This window comes from Semicossyphus pulcher, unplaced genomic scaffold, assembly GCF_022749685.1.
Source record: "Semicossyphus pulcher isolate SPU_LCO1_2020_fin unplaced genomic scaffold, fSemPul1.0.p SCAF_20, whole genome shotgun sequence".
Taxonomy (NCBI): domain Eukaryota; kingdom Metazoa; phylum Chordata; class Actinopteri; order Labriformes; family Labridae; genus Semicossyphus; species Semicossyphus pulcher.
The window spans coordinates 10,262,302-10,281,008 of record NW_027211694.1 but is presented as its reverse complement, the minus strand read 5'-3'; the positions used below and the strand labels follow the sequence as shown (position 1 = coordinate 10,281,008).

The 18,707-nt window shown below is 42.8% G+C and overlaps 1 protein-coding gene across 6 annotated transcripts in view; it reads left to right on the top strand.

Moving 5' to 3' along the window:
* The window catches only part of wnk1b (WNK lysine deficient protein kinase 1b), a 97,303-nt gene that overhangs the window by 31,211 nt on the left and 47,385 nt on the right, over positions 1 to 18,707 (top strand). For all 6 annotated transcript variants that reach the window (XM_069671329.1, XM_069671332.1, XM_069671331.1 and 3 more), the window contains exon 3: positions 13,316 to 13,488. In XM_069671329.1, coding sequence (XP_069527430.1) covers positions 13,316 to 13,488 — 173 coding nt within the window. The remainder of the gene's footprint in view (positions 1 to 13,315; positions 13,489 to 18,707) is intronic.

Here is an 18,707-nt window from a genome sequence, read left to right as displayed (position 1 = left end):
ACCCCCCTCGCCCACACACAAAGCAAAAAAACAATCATAAAAGCACTCAATAAAAGAGGAACTGAGGAAATGCTATCGTATGCAGTGAGGAAACACCGGCGGTAAGGACTGCAAACGGAAGATAAAAGTAAATAAAAGGTTAAGAGCACAAGATAAAATATGAAAAGAGATAATAATTAAAGAGGAGATGTATTCCTACCATGATTGCATTAGCTCCCCATAATAGCATGATAGCACTGAGGTTGTAAATCGGCGAACTGGCCTTTTAAATCTGCTACAATTGGCTGCACTTTAGCTGTCAAGGTAACTGTTATTGTTTTGGGGGCCATGCTTATCTGGCTTTAAGTATAACTTACTTTGCGTGTGCGCTCACGGTGAAAGATCAGCCGCTGTATAGAATATTTCTGCATTGTTAGTCGTCCCAACAGGAAAAGACATCAGAGGACAAAAAGGCCCATTTCCTCTTCCTGTAAACGCATTTCCTTTCGCTCTTCCACCCCTGCTTTGTCGGCCACATTAGATCACTATGTCTGTATCTGGATGAACTACATAATCACTTATAGATGTATTCTGTCCTTGTTGGTAAAAAGGGAGAAAAAGAAGTTTTTTTATGCTTGTGCTGGGCGTTCATCCAAATCTAGGCCCTATTTATAATGCCACAGATGTGTATGTATATTTAAACATTGTTTAGTATATATTTATCAGCCTTTCATCATGTGTGAGTGTCCAAGAAGAGAAAAACTAGGCTAATGTCTTGTAAGAGTGCGCACTTTGGCAGTAACGGCTCCTCATCTGGAACAAATTAACCCCAAAACCTGCACGTTACAAACCCGCAGCCACTCGTCAGACAGACCCACACTACAAACACGCGCAATAACACACGCGTACATTTGGCTGCCGGGCCAGCTTTGGAGGCCGTCCAGTTGTCTGTCGCAGATTTCTTCAGATTCCAGCGCACGTCTCTATCGGTAGCCTGTATCTGTTTAACTTCTCTGGTTACCCTGTCAGAGCTGCAGCCTAAATCAGTTCCTCTCCCTCGTCTAACCAGCTGCAGAGGAAATATAGGCCACGGCGAGGGGAGGAAAAGGGCAGAGAGGCACAGGCGGGAACACTGAAGGGGGCACAGAGATATGGAGGAGGAATTGTTGACTTTTAATTCACCTACTTCTCCACTAATTTCTCGCTTTGTCTCTTTCCCTCTCATCTCTTTCCATTTGGCACAAGCTAATCCCCTTTTTTATGTTCATAATATAGATTAAACTTGTGCGTCTTGTACTGTTTGTGTGTTTGTGTCCCTTCAGGGCTTCTGTTAATCCCTTAACAACCTCAGGGGGGCTTGTGGAGGAGTTAAAAAAAACACGGCGCAATCGGGAGCACACACACTCAAACGCAGGCCTGACATAAGTGCGTGTAATATTCTTAGAGTCGGTGTGTGTGTTCGTGCCAAAGCGGCACTGTATACATGTAAACAGACAGTCTGTTACTGTCGCTAAAGTGGTTGTTAGGCTGACAGAGCATTAAGGTTGAGTGCTTAAAATATTCAGCACACAGCTTTAATTGCTTGCTTTATTTTTCTGTCTGTTTCTGACCACAAATGTAAAAGATTTATGTGTCTAAATGCTTCATGTGTCAGTGAAGGGAAAATCATTATTATTGCACAGGGAGCAAACCTCAGTAGGGATGTTCTGGGTTATGACCTTTCTAGTGTATCTTGATGGTCACCTTTACCAAAATGTATGCAAAAAAGTTACCTCCCCAAGAGACTGATAATTACTTAAAGCAATTTACAGATAACCAATATGGCGTCTGATGAAGCTGCAGACAGTGTTAAGAATGTTATAAACAATGGAGTCGTAGCATGATGACACTATGTCTGAATCAGCTCAAGTTCTCATCTTGGCACTAACTGAAAAAATATATACGCTATAAACTTCTATTGGTTTTGAATGGAAGTGTAATGCATTTACTCATTACACAAAAGATCGATTTTATGAGAGCAGGCATGTCCCGCCTGTTGAGTTTAATCCTGCTTTATTTTGGTTACGGGTCGAGACACTGGGAGATACACGTGTCTTTAAAGGGGCCGTATCGTTTGAGTGGATATTCTCATATTTTGGGTTTCACAATTTTGGGTGTTTATTGTTCACAGTGAAAAAGTGAAAACTGCATAATTCCATGTTTTTCCAGAATCACATGTTTAAAAAGGTCGCCTCTGAAAAGGGCCGTTCAGAACAGCTGCAGGTTTCTACGTAGAACCTTGCTTTCGCTGAAATTGACCAATCATCATTCACCGTCATTCACCTCAGGCTGCCTTCTTGCAATAGCTTGTAGTCAACTCGTCAAGATTTCAACTCACCACTCAGATACCTCCTTCCGATTCTTGCTCGTACATATAAGGCCGAATAACCGATCCTAGAGCAGCCATGTTTTCTACAACTTTGGAGTGACAGTGCTGTTGTTAGTTTGACGACTTCAAAATTCAAAACAGAGCTTCTTGTTTTTCATGAAAACCTTTATCGTAATTCTGAGATAATTATGTCGTTAATTCAGAAAAACAGGGCAGATTTTGTGAATGCAGTACACTTCTGTAGTTTTGCGCATGCATAAGCAGCTGTAGCTTTCTTAGCATCCTGCTATCATAATTTGAATTTGCTTCAAATAACAATACCATTTTATCCGCAGTTTGGTTCTAGCTCCTCAGGCCAACTTAAACTTTGGGATCAATGATCTGCTAATATTCCTTGGATATCCCCACATATAATAATTCAATTAAAGTCAAAATGTTGGAATAGGTAGCTGTGTCTCCTCGGAAGCCTCCACTGATGCTGGATCAAATCCCATCAGCCGTCTTCCATATCTGCAGTCGGTTCCTTCTCTTTTACAGCTGAACTTTCTAAACATTCTTCAAGCTTTTTCCCAAAACTTTGACTTCCAGCCTAGCGATATCCTAGAAACACAGATTACTGCTACGTGATTGGACGCCGACGGCTGTGGATGCTCTTAAGAGCGAAACCTAAGAAGTGCTAAAGTTCAGCCTGGGCGTTTAACGGAGTGTAAAGGGATAGTCCTCGCAGATTATGTAATAGTTTTATCTGGAACAGCCCTGGCCCTTTCTCAACACAGGCCTGACCCCCTGTTAGATCATCAGTTACTGTTACAGTGTCAGGACCCGGCTATAAGGCGTCATTTACACCCTGTGGAATCCAGAGCGACGTGCACACAGACACACAGCAACATGCAGATGTGGATATATGCTGTTTGTTGGTGGCAGTGTTTTGCAGGATTTCAGCCATGATCCTCCTCTTAGAGTTTCTTTTTGACCTCTTTGAGTGCGCTCTCTCTTTTCATGCGTTGTAACTCATTCAGATGTTTCAGTTGCGCCAAAGATTTACAGGTTTGGACACTTGGAAAGGAAACAGTCCGTCAACATTTCAGATCTGTTTGTTTATGATGTGTTAACACAGAAGCAGGTGGATCCACGCTATTATAAGACTGCAACTTTTTCCCCTCCCCCTTCTTTCATGCACTTAAGAAGTGCGTATATTCTTACATAGAGATCCTTTATTCAAACTTGACATCCAAGCTGCATAAGCGCCGCGTGGCCTCCTCTGCAGAAGGGGTCAAATCCTTCAAAGTTGAAAGACTTCCGTGAGCCCCGAGGGCAGATAGGATTGCTGATATATTACAGCCATTACTCTGCAATGTCTCATGTTTCAAATTCATCTTTCTTACAGTTCAAAGAGCATTTTACTGCATGATCAATCAATCAAGACACAGATGAGAGAGATGCGATTAAGTTTTGCAAGAATTTAACAGGCTTGGTTTCTTGGCATTTCTTTTCTTTTCCTTTGGAAAAAAACAGCTAACACCTGGCTTTTTTGCTTAATGGGAAAGGCTACAATCGGCATTCAGACCCGGGTCATTATCGCCTCGGCTCCGATCGGCATTGATGGGAACAGAAAACCCGTGTCGACACGCTAACCTTTCCGGCGCGATGCTATGCTCTGTCGGTAGCTTCTGCGACTCCTCGTCATCTCAGCTCCAAATTTGTCTCCGCCGAGTTTGATACACAGACTGAATGAGTATTAGATACAATAAAGACCAAGTATACTCCACTGGCAATGGGAACGCAGACAATCAGCATCTATTAGCGGGTCTTCCCAGGTCTGAAAAACCTGCCCAAACCTGTCGCAGTTCGCGTAAAAGGTTAAAAATTCCCCAAACTTAGACCCTTAATTACATTGAATCCTCCACTCTTTGATTTCAGATCCTCCAAACCTTCTGTTTCAGATTACCGCTGCTAATCTCCTGATAATGCCAATGTCATAAAGAAGCTGATGCAAATCGCGAAAAAACATTTTAATGTGATCAATGTCGAACGCTTGACCGAAAAAACTTGGATCCCTGTTTCCTTCATGTGACTCCATTGGATCTTTGTTTCCTGTTTGGGGGACAAAGGAAGCTATTGTTGTTTGCTAATCATTTCAATCAAAACCACAATAAGGCTTTATTAGAGTCTTGGAAACAGGTTGCCTCAGCTGACTCAGGATTTGGCCATTAGATCAGATGTTTATTAGCCTCAGAGCGAGAGACGAGTTTCTGCGTTAGGGGTCCACATGCATGCTGGATGCTAAGGCAGTTTAAATGTTAGACATCATTTTTCGAAGCGTGTTTTTGTCCTCCAGCTGTCTCTGCAAACTTTTAAAGCTGGCATGTCATCATTCTTGCCCATTAGCTCCAGATTTTGTATAATTCCTTGTATAATGTGATTCTTTGTGCACGACACGCTGTTCTGCACAGGATTAACACCTTAGAGGGGAAGAATTTAACACCAGAAGTTCGACTCATTATCCTCAGATTTCCTCTAATTATCCTTGGATCAAGACGGCTCGACGGAGAAAGAGAGAAGTGGGCGAGCGAGAAAAACATCCTGCTTTTAATCCGCGGAATGGAAAAGATAGAGGAATAAAATGAGTGAGGAGAAGAGATGAGGCGTGACCAGCAGAGCACCGGGTAATGACTGTGTGTGTGTAGTTTTGCGTGTGCGCTGCGCAGCCAGGCACAGAGGGATGAGACAATAGGGTGCACAGTGAGTGGCAGGCTGAGATGGCACCTATTGTTAACACATGAGTACACAACATGTGCACACACACATAGGGGCTGTTACTGGACCCAACCTGATGAATGGGTTTGTTTGTGGTGCCTGTTACAGATCAGACAAAGAAAAAAGTGATCAATATGTTTCTCGTATGGAAGATTGATACCCCAAAGTACTTTATTGCACAAGTGGGTCATTTAGGGCTGCTACTGATGATTACTTCCATTGTCAATTAGTTGGTCGATTATTTTCTTGATTTATATATTAGTTAAGTGTTTTAAATGTCAGAAAAAGGTGAAAATATGTGTTTCTAAAGCCCAAGATAATTCCCCTAAAGTTTGTGTTAACTGTCATTCAAGAGAAGGAAACCAGGAAGTACTCGCGTATAAGAAGTTTGAATTACAAAAAATGCCCAAACACATAACTGATTATCAAAATAGTTGATAAATATCATAGTTGTCAACTATTGTTTAATAGATTTATTCTTGCAGCTCCACTGTCATTGTCACTGCCTGTAAAAACCATACTTAAAGGGGGGGTATCTTAGCTAGCTTAGCATAATTTACAGTTAAAAAAAATCATCATTTTTCTCACACTGGTGCTCTGTGCAGGCCCTCATACAGCCTCTTCCTGAAACGACTCAAGTCAGCTCTGTCCCTTTAAGAAACCGCGCCCCTACAAGCCCGCTTTCTTCTGATTGGCCAGCTCTCCGAAGCGTTGTGACGTCACAAAGTGCAGCATGTAGAAAAAACTGTCTGAAACCTGGCGCTCACAGAGAAGCTCCAACAAACAGATTTGAAACATTTAGTCTGAACATCCAACATTGTGAAATTATATACGTCTTAAAAAGTGAAACAGCATAATACCCCCTCCTTAAGCCAACATAATTGTAATAAAATGAACAATATAAATACATATCTCCCAAGGATACACATAAGAAACCATGGTGTATGTATAACACCACATTCTTCTCAAAAACGACAAATTCTTTCAACCGCAAGTAGGTCAGATTAAAATACACACACATGTACACACACATGGGGCTGGTTACTGCAATATGTAGCGCGGTGATTGATGGGGGAAACCAAAAACCACCTAAATAGGAGGAAAGGAGGAGGAAGGGGCGGGGTGAGGGAGAAGCATCGAGCCGAGTGAGGCGGCTGGAAAGAGAAACAAGGAGGAGGAGATAAGGAGATATAAAGCAAACAGTCGAGGAGTATAGACGGAGGGTGTGAACGAGTGAACCCAAATCTCGCTTTGTTTGCGTCACATGCTGAAACACTGAGATCAATAACTTTCCCTCTCCTTCTGACTTTAAGTGGAACTTTTTCATCCTCTTTTCAATCACTCTTATTCAGAACAGATGCTCTCTCTCTCTCTCTCTCTCTCTTACTAACCATAACAAGCTGTGGTTAAGGTTTTGAAAAGGTTTTGGTTTGTGCGCACAAGTGGAACATGTATGATTGTGTGTGTCTTTTTGTGTAGGTGTGTTGTAGGGGGTTTGTGGTTCTTTGCAGGAGAGTGTTTCCACACTCCAGGGGGTCCATGAGACACGCTGGCTACATACTGACTAATGGAGCACACCGGGCCTTTTTGCATGCACACACACACCCACCATCCCACCATACATGAGCCCCTCCTATCTACCGCTGCTGCTGCTGCTATGCTTTACTGCCTATAGAAACAAACCTGCTCATTCACTCAGCCGAGCGTAATGTAATAAAGATTTACAGGTCCTGATTTTTTTTCTGCACTTACAGAGCAGCTTTCTTCCAAATTTGGGTCACGGACTCAAAGGTTTATCAGAGGGAAATCGAAGTGGGTCAACCGCACGTTCTGGAGGAGCGGGGATGAAAAGTTTATGGGTCACAGAGGTTCCAGAAAAGTGTTACATGATGCTGTCAGTTGAGGATTTTTAGGGGAGAAAAAGATGTGCAGCACTTTTGCAGTTCAGTATTTTTCAAAGTTTATCATCATTCTTCATCTCACACTCCTAATTGTACTCTTCATGTACACAGTTTATTTGAGTGTGCAGCTGCAGACCATGGGCAGAGTCTTTGTCTATTTAATCGTCTGAATCATCTCTAAATGCCTTCAGTTTGAAAGCTTTTCATGACCAGGCTCTGTGAAGCAATACACTTTGATCTGAACACGATATATTTATACATAAAACAATCAGAAGAATACAGCTATTTGACTTAAAGGGCCAGTTCGCCAATTTAACTCCAACGTCTCTCGCTGGGCCGTTCATTTCAGAGGGAGTGCCGCAATGCATGCTGGGTATTGTAGGAATGTAGAATGGGCAAAACCGCGAGCTGTTTGTTCAACTTTCTCCACAGCTATGGCACCAATTTCAAATATTATTGCTTCTATGGATTACAGAGAACACCAGCTTTGACTGACGGTGGCTTTTTCCAGGGGGGGATTGCTCCTTTGCGGCATTAATTCTTTGGTTGTATTGTCATGTGACTGAACAGAACAGTTAAAGGTTTTCTGTTTTTTAAATGATTACTTCCTAGAAATATGTGACCCTTTGGTGGGATATCAGGGGTTTACCAACATAATGTAAAAACAGAACTGCTGATGTAATGTTCTAATGTTATCCATTTATATTTGTTGGATTGTGATATTACTTTATTGTAAATCATTTCCCTGTTGTGCTCTTTCTCATAATCGAGCACTACTTCTGTTTAGATTATTCTTTTCGCTTTTGCCTTTTATTATAAAGGACAGCTGAAGATTGACAGGAAATGTGGGGAGGGGTGAGTGGGGGATGACATGCACCAGGGAGTCGACGACTGTAGCCTCTACATGGGGCGCCTGCTCTACCAACTGAGCTAAACCGGCGCCCTATTGAGCACTACTTTTGATATGAAAAAACACAATGCATAAAGATCATTTGATTTAAGGATATCCTCATATTTAAGTGCAAGTGGTTAAATGTAGGAGTCTGACCGCCTTTATAAACCTGACATTAGATTATTACTGTTGCACGAGCAGGGGAGGTCAATCCATTGCATGGAGCTGTTTCTGTGAGTTCTGTCAGCAGGTTAGGACCTGGATTATTGTCCATGGATATTCACTTGTATCATTCAGGGAGATCTTCTGCACTAATGTGTCATTTGTTGAATGCTTCTTTGCCTATATCCAATTTGTTCATTTAATCTTAAAGTGGCAGTAAGCAACTTGAACATTCCCACGGACAAAATGTTTCGCAACTGGTGTGTGCCGCACAGCTGCCGTTCGGTGTGACTACCTGCTGCACTGAGGCAAGGAGAGAGAGGAGAGGTGCTGTTTATTCCAAGAAGTGCACTTTCTTGCTGGCAAAATGTTCAAATACTACTAAAGCTAGCTGTTACCGTAAGAGCTAACGTCACCTGTCAAGAAGGAACATTTCGGGCTCTCTTTGTAGCTTTTTTTCTCCTCAAAACTCTTCCTTCTTTTTGCTTCTTTCGCAGTATATGTCGGCAAAGGAGGTGCAGGAGATTTACTGCAAGTTGCCATAGCTGCTAACTGCCTCAACCTCTGCGTGCGCGCTGCTGACACAAGTCACGCTAAAGCCGCTCGTTGCTAGTTTGCACAGAGTCGCTTTGATTGGCTAAGTTACGTGGAAAGCTAACCCTGATTGGTTATTTCATTCAGACCGGACAAATTATAAAAACAAACTAAATACAAAGGGGCGGGAGCTCACTGTCACATATCAGCAATCAACATCATTTCAATTTAATGTTGTTAGTACCAGATTTGTCTGAAATAATGTTGCCTACTGTAGCTTTAAAAAAAGTCTGCATGAAAAGAAATTGGAGACACTTCTGCAGGTGGAACTTTGTCTCTGCCTCAGATATGCTTCAGCGTATACACGTATACACAAGCACATGCACGCTAAAATTCTCAGGAACCTGCCGTTATTTCTGCCGGGAAACAGGAAGTGATTTTCTTAATAGTTACTGGGAAATACTGAGATAAAAATTCAAGACATTCAACCCCAATAAACGTGCCCGAAAGACCCGCTGCAAGGAGAGTAAGGTTACTCTGTTCTAAAGCATCAAACCTTTTAGACGGCTGTGTTAATGTCCCAACTCCTGATGCTGTGAGCTCCGTCTGTCTCTTCTCCCTTTTAATGGTTTTGGTTTCTCTTATATAAACAAATCCAATTCACTGTTATGTAATGGAAAGCCTGAGAAACAGACAATTCTCTTGAAAACAGACAATCATGGAATAATTTCCGCTATATTTAGGTTTCCACCTCCCCAGGAGAGATTAAGCACTTCGGGCGACATCATGTGGTACCCAGGAAGTCTTAATGTTGTACATTTAGGTACCGCTTCATGTTATAGTTCTTCTACATTATCTGGCGCTCGTCGTGTTGTCTCCTGTGCTTCCTCCGTCCATCTGGTGCTGTTAGCGCCGCTCACTCGCTGGGGGTGCAACAAACCAGGGAAGAAGACCAGAGCGGATGATCGCTGAGTGTTAAAGCACAGCGGGACGTCCAGACTAGACGAGTCGATCAGAGGAGTATCAGCTTACAGGCTCCCTGCAGGAAGCTGCATAATGCTTTAACACTGCTGATTCGGTTTCTCCCTGCCTGCCTCTCTGGCTGCCTCAGCTGAGTGTATGTACAGTATGTGTGTGCGCGTGTTCTTGTTTTGGCAGAACAGAAATAGGGCCAACGTACTTGGAGGTGTCGCTCGCACAGGGATGTATAGGTGGCGTCTTTGACGTCTGCAGATAGGAGAAAGGAAGATAGCGAGAAAGCAAAGCCGGGGTTTGGAGAGCGAGAAGCCATCATGTGTCAGATAAGAGGCAGCAGATCTGAGAGCATGCGCTGATCTTGCTTAGGTGTGTAAGAGAGAGAGATAGAAAGATGGTATTTTTGAGGCTGACAAACTCAAGTCTCATGATGTTTTCAAGCTCGGGAAAGAAAGGATGGAGAGAGAGGAGGGGAAAAAAGTACGCTCAAGGGAAAGAGTTATGCGTCATGGATCAAATAAATCCTTAAATCTGAACAGTTTTATTATTTTATCTAATTTTCTTTTCGATTTACGGTCTCTGATGAAGCCAAAACACTACAATGAAGAAGGAAACATTAATAATGTAGTAGGAAGCCCCCGTAGACTTGCTGTCTGCTCACATCTATGAAGACACACACACACACACACACTTAATAAGAGAGAGAGAAAAACACACGCACAGAAAGACGGAGTAATCTTCCAGCGCCCCGAGGGAGGTGTCCTAACAGAGATACGGGTGGTCGGGGTCTCTTCTAAGTGCTGCTGGGAAATGGACTACCGACTTCCAGTCAGTCAGGTGACCTCCAGCTCACGTCATGTGACCGCGCGGTCATGTGATCATAATAGGAAAGAGGGTGAGGCGGTGGCGAGTAAGTACATGTGGACATTTCTGCGTTGCTAATGGGCCATCATCGGTGAAGTGGTTTCTGCAGGATGAAGGGATAAGCTCTTACACACACACACATAGCTACGCACATTAATGCACTCAGAGACACACTGAGGCTTTTAGACTTTCTCTCCGTGCATTTGTGTGTGTGTGTGTAAGTCATATGATATAGATGAGGCCCCCGGTTATACAATATGACAATATGAGATCATCGTCATCCTAATCTCTGAAGCAGCTCACAAGGTCTTCTAATAGCTTTATATCATTTCAAAGAGTTATGTACCGTGACCTGACGTGGCAGAATCTTCAGTGCTCGGATGATTGGTTAGGTCTGGATCATAGACTGTATAAAAAGATGGACGACATGACAGCTCCTTAAAAGTGAAGCCAAATCATCTCTATCGCCCCCTGCTGACTGGCCGCATTATAGGTCATAAGGCCCGCCTCCTCCATGTTAACAGATGGGACATGAGTCAAACTATAAAATGAAAATACACGTCAAATAAATGTTTCTCAAACATGGTTTCTATCATTATAGTTAGTTCTTATCATGCTGATTTACGTCCAAGTGCGGATGCTATCAAAAGGATGATTGACAGCTCTGTGGACAAATCTGGCACCTGCAGCCGATCTGTTCCAGATTAGCAGAGTAGAGGAGGAACGGCGAGAGGAGACGCACCTAAAACAATCACTACAGTCATTGAAGTTTCCATATCTGTGAACGTCTGCTTCAGACCAACACAAGAAGCTGTTCTGCTGTTACAAACACCAGCATGCGGGATCTTTGCTGTTTTCTCCCAGTAAGTTAAGTGTGTGTTTTGGTTAGCGGAAGTGGCTACAGCTCTGGCTCCAAATTACCTCACCAATGCAAGATGGCAGCGCCTATCACAGGGCTTTTTTGGCACCAATTCCGTACAATGAAAGCAGATTGAGACGCGCCGTCCATCTTTATATACAGTCATTGGGCAGAATCTTCAATGCTCGGTTGATTGGTTAGGTCTGGATTATTAGAGAAGGACTGATCCCTGACAAGTTGCACCATTATCCAGAATTTGGGCATTTGGTTGCTCTGCATTTTTAAACGGCATGAATCATTTATGCCTAGTTGTGCTTTGTCTCAATGCTTTGCACTAACACACTGGTTGGTGCTGATTTTTTATTTCATATTCAAATTCAAGTACTTGAATAAAACAACCCGAGGCACCGATTCACAACTTTAACTGTGTATGTGAAAGTTAGCAGAAGGTTTTTTGCTTTAGTGAATGAAACATCAAAACAGTTCAATTTAAGACAAGGTAACCCTCATTGGTCCTCGTTTTTAGAACCGGTTGCTATGGTGATAATCCCGATAATATTCCGCAGAGTAGGTGTCTGATGTTGCATCACCTTAAGAATCATGTTGCCTCTTTAAACGCACCTAAAATATAAAACCAGCATTTCTTGTGGCTCCTCCGTCAACTATTCTGTCATCTATACTTACACACGCTCTGTGTCGGCCCAGCTGCTCCCCCCCGTGTGTGTCTGCACACCAGACTGTAATTACATCCTCTAAAAGGGTCACAGACATTATGAAACGCTCGGGATGTGTGTCATGAATTCATCCCAAAACACAGATCGCCTGTTTGTGCCGGGTTAATTGGAGCGTCTCTTTTCATATTTGTTTTAGCCTCTGCGTTTTATATCTGGTGCAGCCCACTTGTAACTGCAGGTGTTGTATGAGCAACTTAATAACGTAGAGTTACAGAGGAAGTCGCAACCATATTTGGGCATGGAATGAGGACTGATGTTTTTGCCACTTTATTCATTCTCAGCCAGCCTAAATGTTGTTTATTTTTGGGGCAGTGGTGTGCCGAATGTGTCAGCTCCGTTAGACACAGAGCCAGTGAAGGAACTAGAAACATAAATGTGCAAATGATGAAGAAGAAAAGCACATAAACAAACACTTTTGCATGAATAATTGTGTAAATAAAGGCAGAAAGTAGCGCCTTTTTTATATGAAAGGTCACATTGACATTTAAGACTCATACAAATGGCCACACATGCCCACACTCACTCATCTTTACAAGATCGGACCCGCCCACGCTGCCCTTTTGCGTCCATGTTTATTGAAGTATCAGTGGTAGAGCCGGAATGCCCGTTAAACTTTGTGTGTAGGACGCTAGTGAGCGGCAGGATGGAAGAATGCCAATCGTAACTCTCGCTGGGTGGCTACGACCGCTGCCACTGTAAAAAACACTCAGTTAAAGCCTGGTCAGTGTTACAGAGTAAGATCCACAACCCAACAACAAAGCTGTGAAAGACACAAGAAGTAGAAGCTCGAGAGTCGGCTTCTACGTCTTCAAACAAAGCATCATTATATCGGAGGAGAAACATGGCCGAAAAAACACCTACTTTTTCCTCCTGCTTAATGCAAAATCTGTTTATTTTTAAATCGCTTTTTTGGAGTAGTTTGTCACAAGGTACCGCTCCGAGAAATACAGCATGTACCGTTGTGATAAAAAGAAGCCACATCAAAATACATCCTCCGACTCTAATGGATGTTTGTGGTGTCTTTGAGCAAAGATGAAAGGACAGTCTACCGTTTTATCCACGTCCTCCTCCAGTGCTGTTTTTTCATGTCATCCAGCACCAATTTCTCAAAGTGCCTGGTTTCATATTTCAATTGCATTTGTATTTTGGTTTCAAACAATAGTTGTGTGTTCTATAACCAAAATTCTCCTTAAAGTGTTCTACTATTAAAACACCTTGCTTTTATTTTGGTAAATGCTTCTCTGTAGACTAAAACCGTGACTAATTTTTCCTCTCCTGTCCTGGTTGCAGGATCGAAAGCTGTCCAAGTCGGAGCGTCAGCGCTTCAAAGAGGAAGCGGGGATGTTGAAGGGTCTCCAGCATCCTAACATTGTCCGCTTCTACGACTCCTGGGAGGGGCCGTGCAAAGGAAAGAAATGTATTGTTCTGGTCACTGAGCTCATGACATCTGGCACACTTAAAACGTGAGTACTCCATAGATTAGATGATTTTACAAGATGTTGATTTTGGGACCTTAAAGGAGAAGTTCGGTATTTTTGAATGTGGGCCCTATTATTCCAAATTTGGGTGTCGAAATGACTCATAGGAACAAAAACTTTTGGAATCGGTCCAGTAGGTGGCCTCCACCGTAGCCGCGATACGGCTGCAATGGCTGCAACATAATCCACTGGGGCAATTGCGCCCAATCAAAGTAAATCACTTTAAGTTCTTGTTTTTGCCACTGACAGGCTCAGATTGTTACTCCAGGTGTCCAACAACATTACGGAAATGATCCCTCCAAAGATCAGCCTTTTTTTTAAAGAGTAAGATCTTTTTTTGTGTAACCAGAAACAGAAGTCTCGCTCTGAAATCTCGCCAGTGGTGATATGTCACCTGAAAGGTGGAGTTAGAGTTGGAGAGAGGATTTGTTTACGTAGAGGACTGCCAACAGGAATATATTTCAAAAGCCATGGCTGAATATTTACCTGATTTCCACGAATATACGGATGAAGAGCTCATAGTAATTGCAGAGAGAACAAGGAGAGAGAGAGAGAGAGGGTGAAGCAGCTGCTGCCAGGCCACGAAGCTCTGGAAATTGGTGAGCGAGACTTCTGTTTCTGGTTACACAAAAAGCATCTTACTCTTTAAAAAGAAGAAGGGATCATTTTCGTAACGTTGTCGGACACCTGGAGTAACAATCTGAGCCTGTAAGTGGCAAAAACAACTTTTAGTGGACTTACTTTGATCGGGCGTAATTGCCCTGGCCTAATGGATTATGTTGCAGCCATTGTGGCTGTATCGCGGCTATGGCGGAGGCATCTACTGGACTGATTCTAAAAGTTTTTGTTCCTATGAGTCATTTCGACAGCCAAATTTGTAATAATAGGGCCCAGGTTTAAAAACACCGAACTTCTCCTTTAAGACGGAAAAGAAATCTACAAATGTGTTTTCTGTAGCTTGTAAACACTACAAGGGTTGGACCGGTGCAAAAATGCCGGTTCAGTACCTTTACATAAAATCCAACCGGTTTAGGCTCCTACACCAGACAGGAGTTGTAGTTCTTGTTTTGCCAGTCCAAACTAATTTGGACACACAGATCAGATGAATGAACAGAAAGCAGTATGTGTCACTGGAAGGTGTGAAACACTTGCAAACAAAAGACACTGCTAACTGAAAATCGACAAAAAAATGAATAGGGTTTGGTTTATAATAAATGTCTTCACATTCCAAAAATTAGCTTGCAGCCATTTTTTACAGTACACATGCACTCACAAGTACACACTCGTAACAACCTCTTCCCCCCTTTGCTTTTGAAGAGCACTGTCATTACACATGATGACTCACCTGCAGGTTTTTTGTTAACATGTATACAAACACAAACACACACACACAACTGTGCTGTTCTTATTCCTGTCAAACCAATATGCAGTTTATCCTCTTTTTTTCACCGTTCAAATAGTCTTTCAGTGTCGTAAGCACCTCATATCGCAGCAGGAGATCAACGCCGAGTGCAGCTGTTTGTGGGTCAGCTCGTGTGCGTGTACAGTATGTGTCTACGTGTGTTATGTGCAGCATGTGACTGACTGAGTGACTGCTTATGTATGTATGTGATGTATGTTTATCATATACACAACAGAAGCTCGGGAATCATGGGTAGAAAACTTGACTGTACGCCTCATATGTGGTTGTCATGTCAATGTCAGGGGCGTCTGTCAGCCTCCGCCCCCCATCCCCAAAAAACTCACAGTGGAGAATTCATGCATCTGCGGCTGTCATTGTCCACGCTGCGACCGCATGACACTCTTTACAGAATAGACGCGCGCCCGTGAATGTGATTGCTGAGCTCCCGGGCACAATAAAAGCCTACAGTAAATGCTTGACGCACGGCGTGTCCCGTGCGGCGCATCCTGGGACACCGGCCCACCTGCCAGCTGCTGCTTCTGCTGCAGATTCCTCTCATTCCTGACAGAGACAGACAGCGGGTAGACCGAATGAGGCGTGTGAGGGGGGGGCAGATGAACGAGCAGACTGGGAGATAGTTTGTGGAAGAGTGGCAGAAAGTTAGGGTGGCATTTAGGCACGCATAATTAATCAATAAACAAACACATTACCAGACATCCAGTTTAAAAGCAGCTATTGCAGGAGCGGCTATTAGCCTATTGAACCACCTGTGAGCACAGTGAGAGTAAATCTATCAGTGCAGCACTGCTAAGGCCAGTAGCGCCCTCCACTGGACAAAACAAGCTTCATAAATTAGTTTAGAAACAGACACACTTTCTCTCCTGCATCTGTCCAGCACCTTCCACATGTATTAGTGAAGTGTTTTTCAAAATAAAAGTCTACGTTTTCCATCTTTTTCTGTCAATTTACGCTGTAAAATCAAGGAAGGCAGGAACATAAATTACTAAAAGGTTTCTCAGGAAGAATGCATGTGTGATTTAAATATTCAGATAAGACCTTGGACAAAAATGAGTCACAAGAAAAGCTTGCAAGTAAACAAATAGCGGAATAAAACACTGTACTAATGCGTCTCCTTAAAATTCCCTCAAATATACAGTGTACCAACAAAGAGCGCTAAAAATAACAGCAAATACTCACTTTAATAATCACAAATAAGCATAAATAATACATGTTTTCATCTGAATAATTCACTCTTTTAGTTCTAAATTTTATAGATCTAGGAAATAAATTCTTCCCACATGTTTTAAAGTGTGCCTAATGCACGCATTGACATATATGAGCAGGGTCAAAGCTGCACAGGCGATCTTGGCCGGCGCCCAGATGCATCCTGAAAAAGGAGACAGGACCGCTCTCCGCTGCAGCGGTGGAAAAATGAAAGCGAGATGATGAGAGGGGAGGACTGATAGGGGAGGGGAGGGAGACGGTGAGGATGGAAACACTGACCAGCCAGCGTGGGCTCAGGGTATTAGGGGGCCCCTTATCTGTGTGCGTGTTTGTGTTAGAGACAGAGGCATGTGTGCGCCGCTTCATTTTTCTCACGTGTGTGTGTGTCTGTGTATGAATGCCTGCCATTCATACATAACTGTGCACTGTATGTTCTGGTCACATACTGTATATGTCCTACCTATGTGTGTTGAAAAGGGGAGCACGGTTGAGCGAGCGTGTGTGGTAGAGGTGGCTTTGCGCAGCGTCACTCCGACATGGCATGCCACGGGGTTTAACTTTTCTGTCAACACCGTTCTGACTTCAGACAGAGAGAGAGAAAGCAGAGGAGACAGGCGAGGGAGAGGAGGGCTGGGAAGGTAAAGGGGAGGAAGAGGAGGAGAGAGCGCTGATTCTTAGGAGATACGTGAGAATGAGACATGGATGCATTTTGAGGTATTTTTACTTAGAAAGTCCCCAACAGGGTATCCTAATTTGTTCCATGTCCTGAAGGCATCTCCCTCTTAAAATATGTGTATCCACCCAGATATTTCCGCCTAATAAATTCTTCTGAGTAACATAAAAACAGTGAGAGCCTCTTCAACAGACTCTCCCTCTTTCCAGATTTTAATTTGCTGCTTTTCTTTGTCTCATCTGCTATTAAATTGAACATCTTTGCTCAGACATGACAAGTAATTTGAAGACATAAATGTTTCTGACAGTTTGTACCCCAAACAATAAATAATTCTATCAAGAGACAAGTCTTCATATAGGGTCATTCTCAAACACTTCCACTAGACTCCTAGTTAGGAGCCACACTGTTGTTATGGACTAGACTGAATGTGATTTTGATTTAAGTTAATGCTAGTTTAAAGAGGGAGTATTATGCTGTTTCACATTTTAAGACATATATATATATAATGTTACAATGTTGGATGTCGACTAAACGTGGGTGAAGTTCAAATCTGTAGGTTTTTCTACACTCTGCAATTTGTGACATCACTAAGTGCAGCGGAGAGCTGGCCAATAAGAAGAAAGTGGGCTTGTAGGGGCGGGTTTTCGTAAAGCGACAGCGCTGAGAGTCGCTTCAGGCAGAGGCTGTATGAGGGCCTGCACAGAGCTCCAGTGTGAGAAACATGAGGAGTTTTTTTAACTGTAAATTATGCTAAGCTACTCCACAGGTATCACAGAGTGAAATATGGAGCTTTAAATTAGCATAATACCCCCCTTTTAAGCAGGTTAGTGAAGTAAAGTAAGAATGAGTGCAGTATTTGTACACTGTAGTCTACTCTGGTAAGGGGTCGCAGCTATAACAGTGGAGCTTCTAGCAGCAGTGTGGATCAGCGTCAGAGCAGACTCGTCTGTGATGCTCAGTCCAGACTATTTGTCCGAGCAGCTCCTTGTCGGTGAAGACAGACCTGTAGTTGCTGCGTTGTTGACGCTCAGCATCACTCAGGATCTGTGCGTACAGTAAGAGGAGCTGCCAGTGATGCTGGAGCAAGACTCACTGATGCTGCTCTGCACTGGGCCGCTTGTCTTGTCAGGTTTTAGGCCTTATAATTCAACATAAACATGTAGCTTGGGATAAGTCTGAGCTTATCTGATAAGACAATGACACGATAACTAAAGAATACATTCTTCTTACTCCTTCTGTTCTTCGGTCTGAGCATAGAGAGGCATAGATGACTCCAGCTGATAGAAGAAAACAGGCAACACTGCTAAGAATTCAAACACTGACTTTTAATAAGCTAATCAAGAACGACAGTTGCTGAATATTAAACGAGTTTTTAAAGCTCTTAAAGAGAAGTTATGACAGAAGCCTTTTTAATCGAAAGATTGCATCAATAAAATTAAAATGGCACGTTATGACTGAAAGTGAAAGAGACCTTCAAGCTAGAACTGCTGGTTTGCAGCCAAATGAAACATATTTGACTCACAGTTATGTCCGTTGGGGTCACTGGGTTTCCTCCAGTTTCCTCCCACATTCCAGAGTGGTACGAAGCAGGTGGACTGGAGGCAGCACAGGTGGGGATCTGTGTATGACCTGTCAGAGGTTGTATCACTGCTTTCCTCCCCGTGTTATGCTGGGATATGTTCCAGACTAATTACTCTGGACAGTGAAGTGGAAAGAGGCAACTCCCACTTAGAAACCATGTTGTAGATATGCAATAACATTGTGATTCTTTTTTCAGTAGAAGTTGCTAAAAAAACATGAGATTATTTGGGATATTTTGACTTCATGAAATCAAAACGACAAAAATAAATGGTTTGAATAGTTAAAGAAGTACATATATTTTATACTAATTATGATCTAAGACAT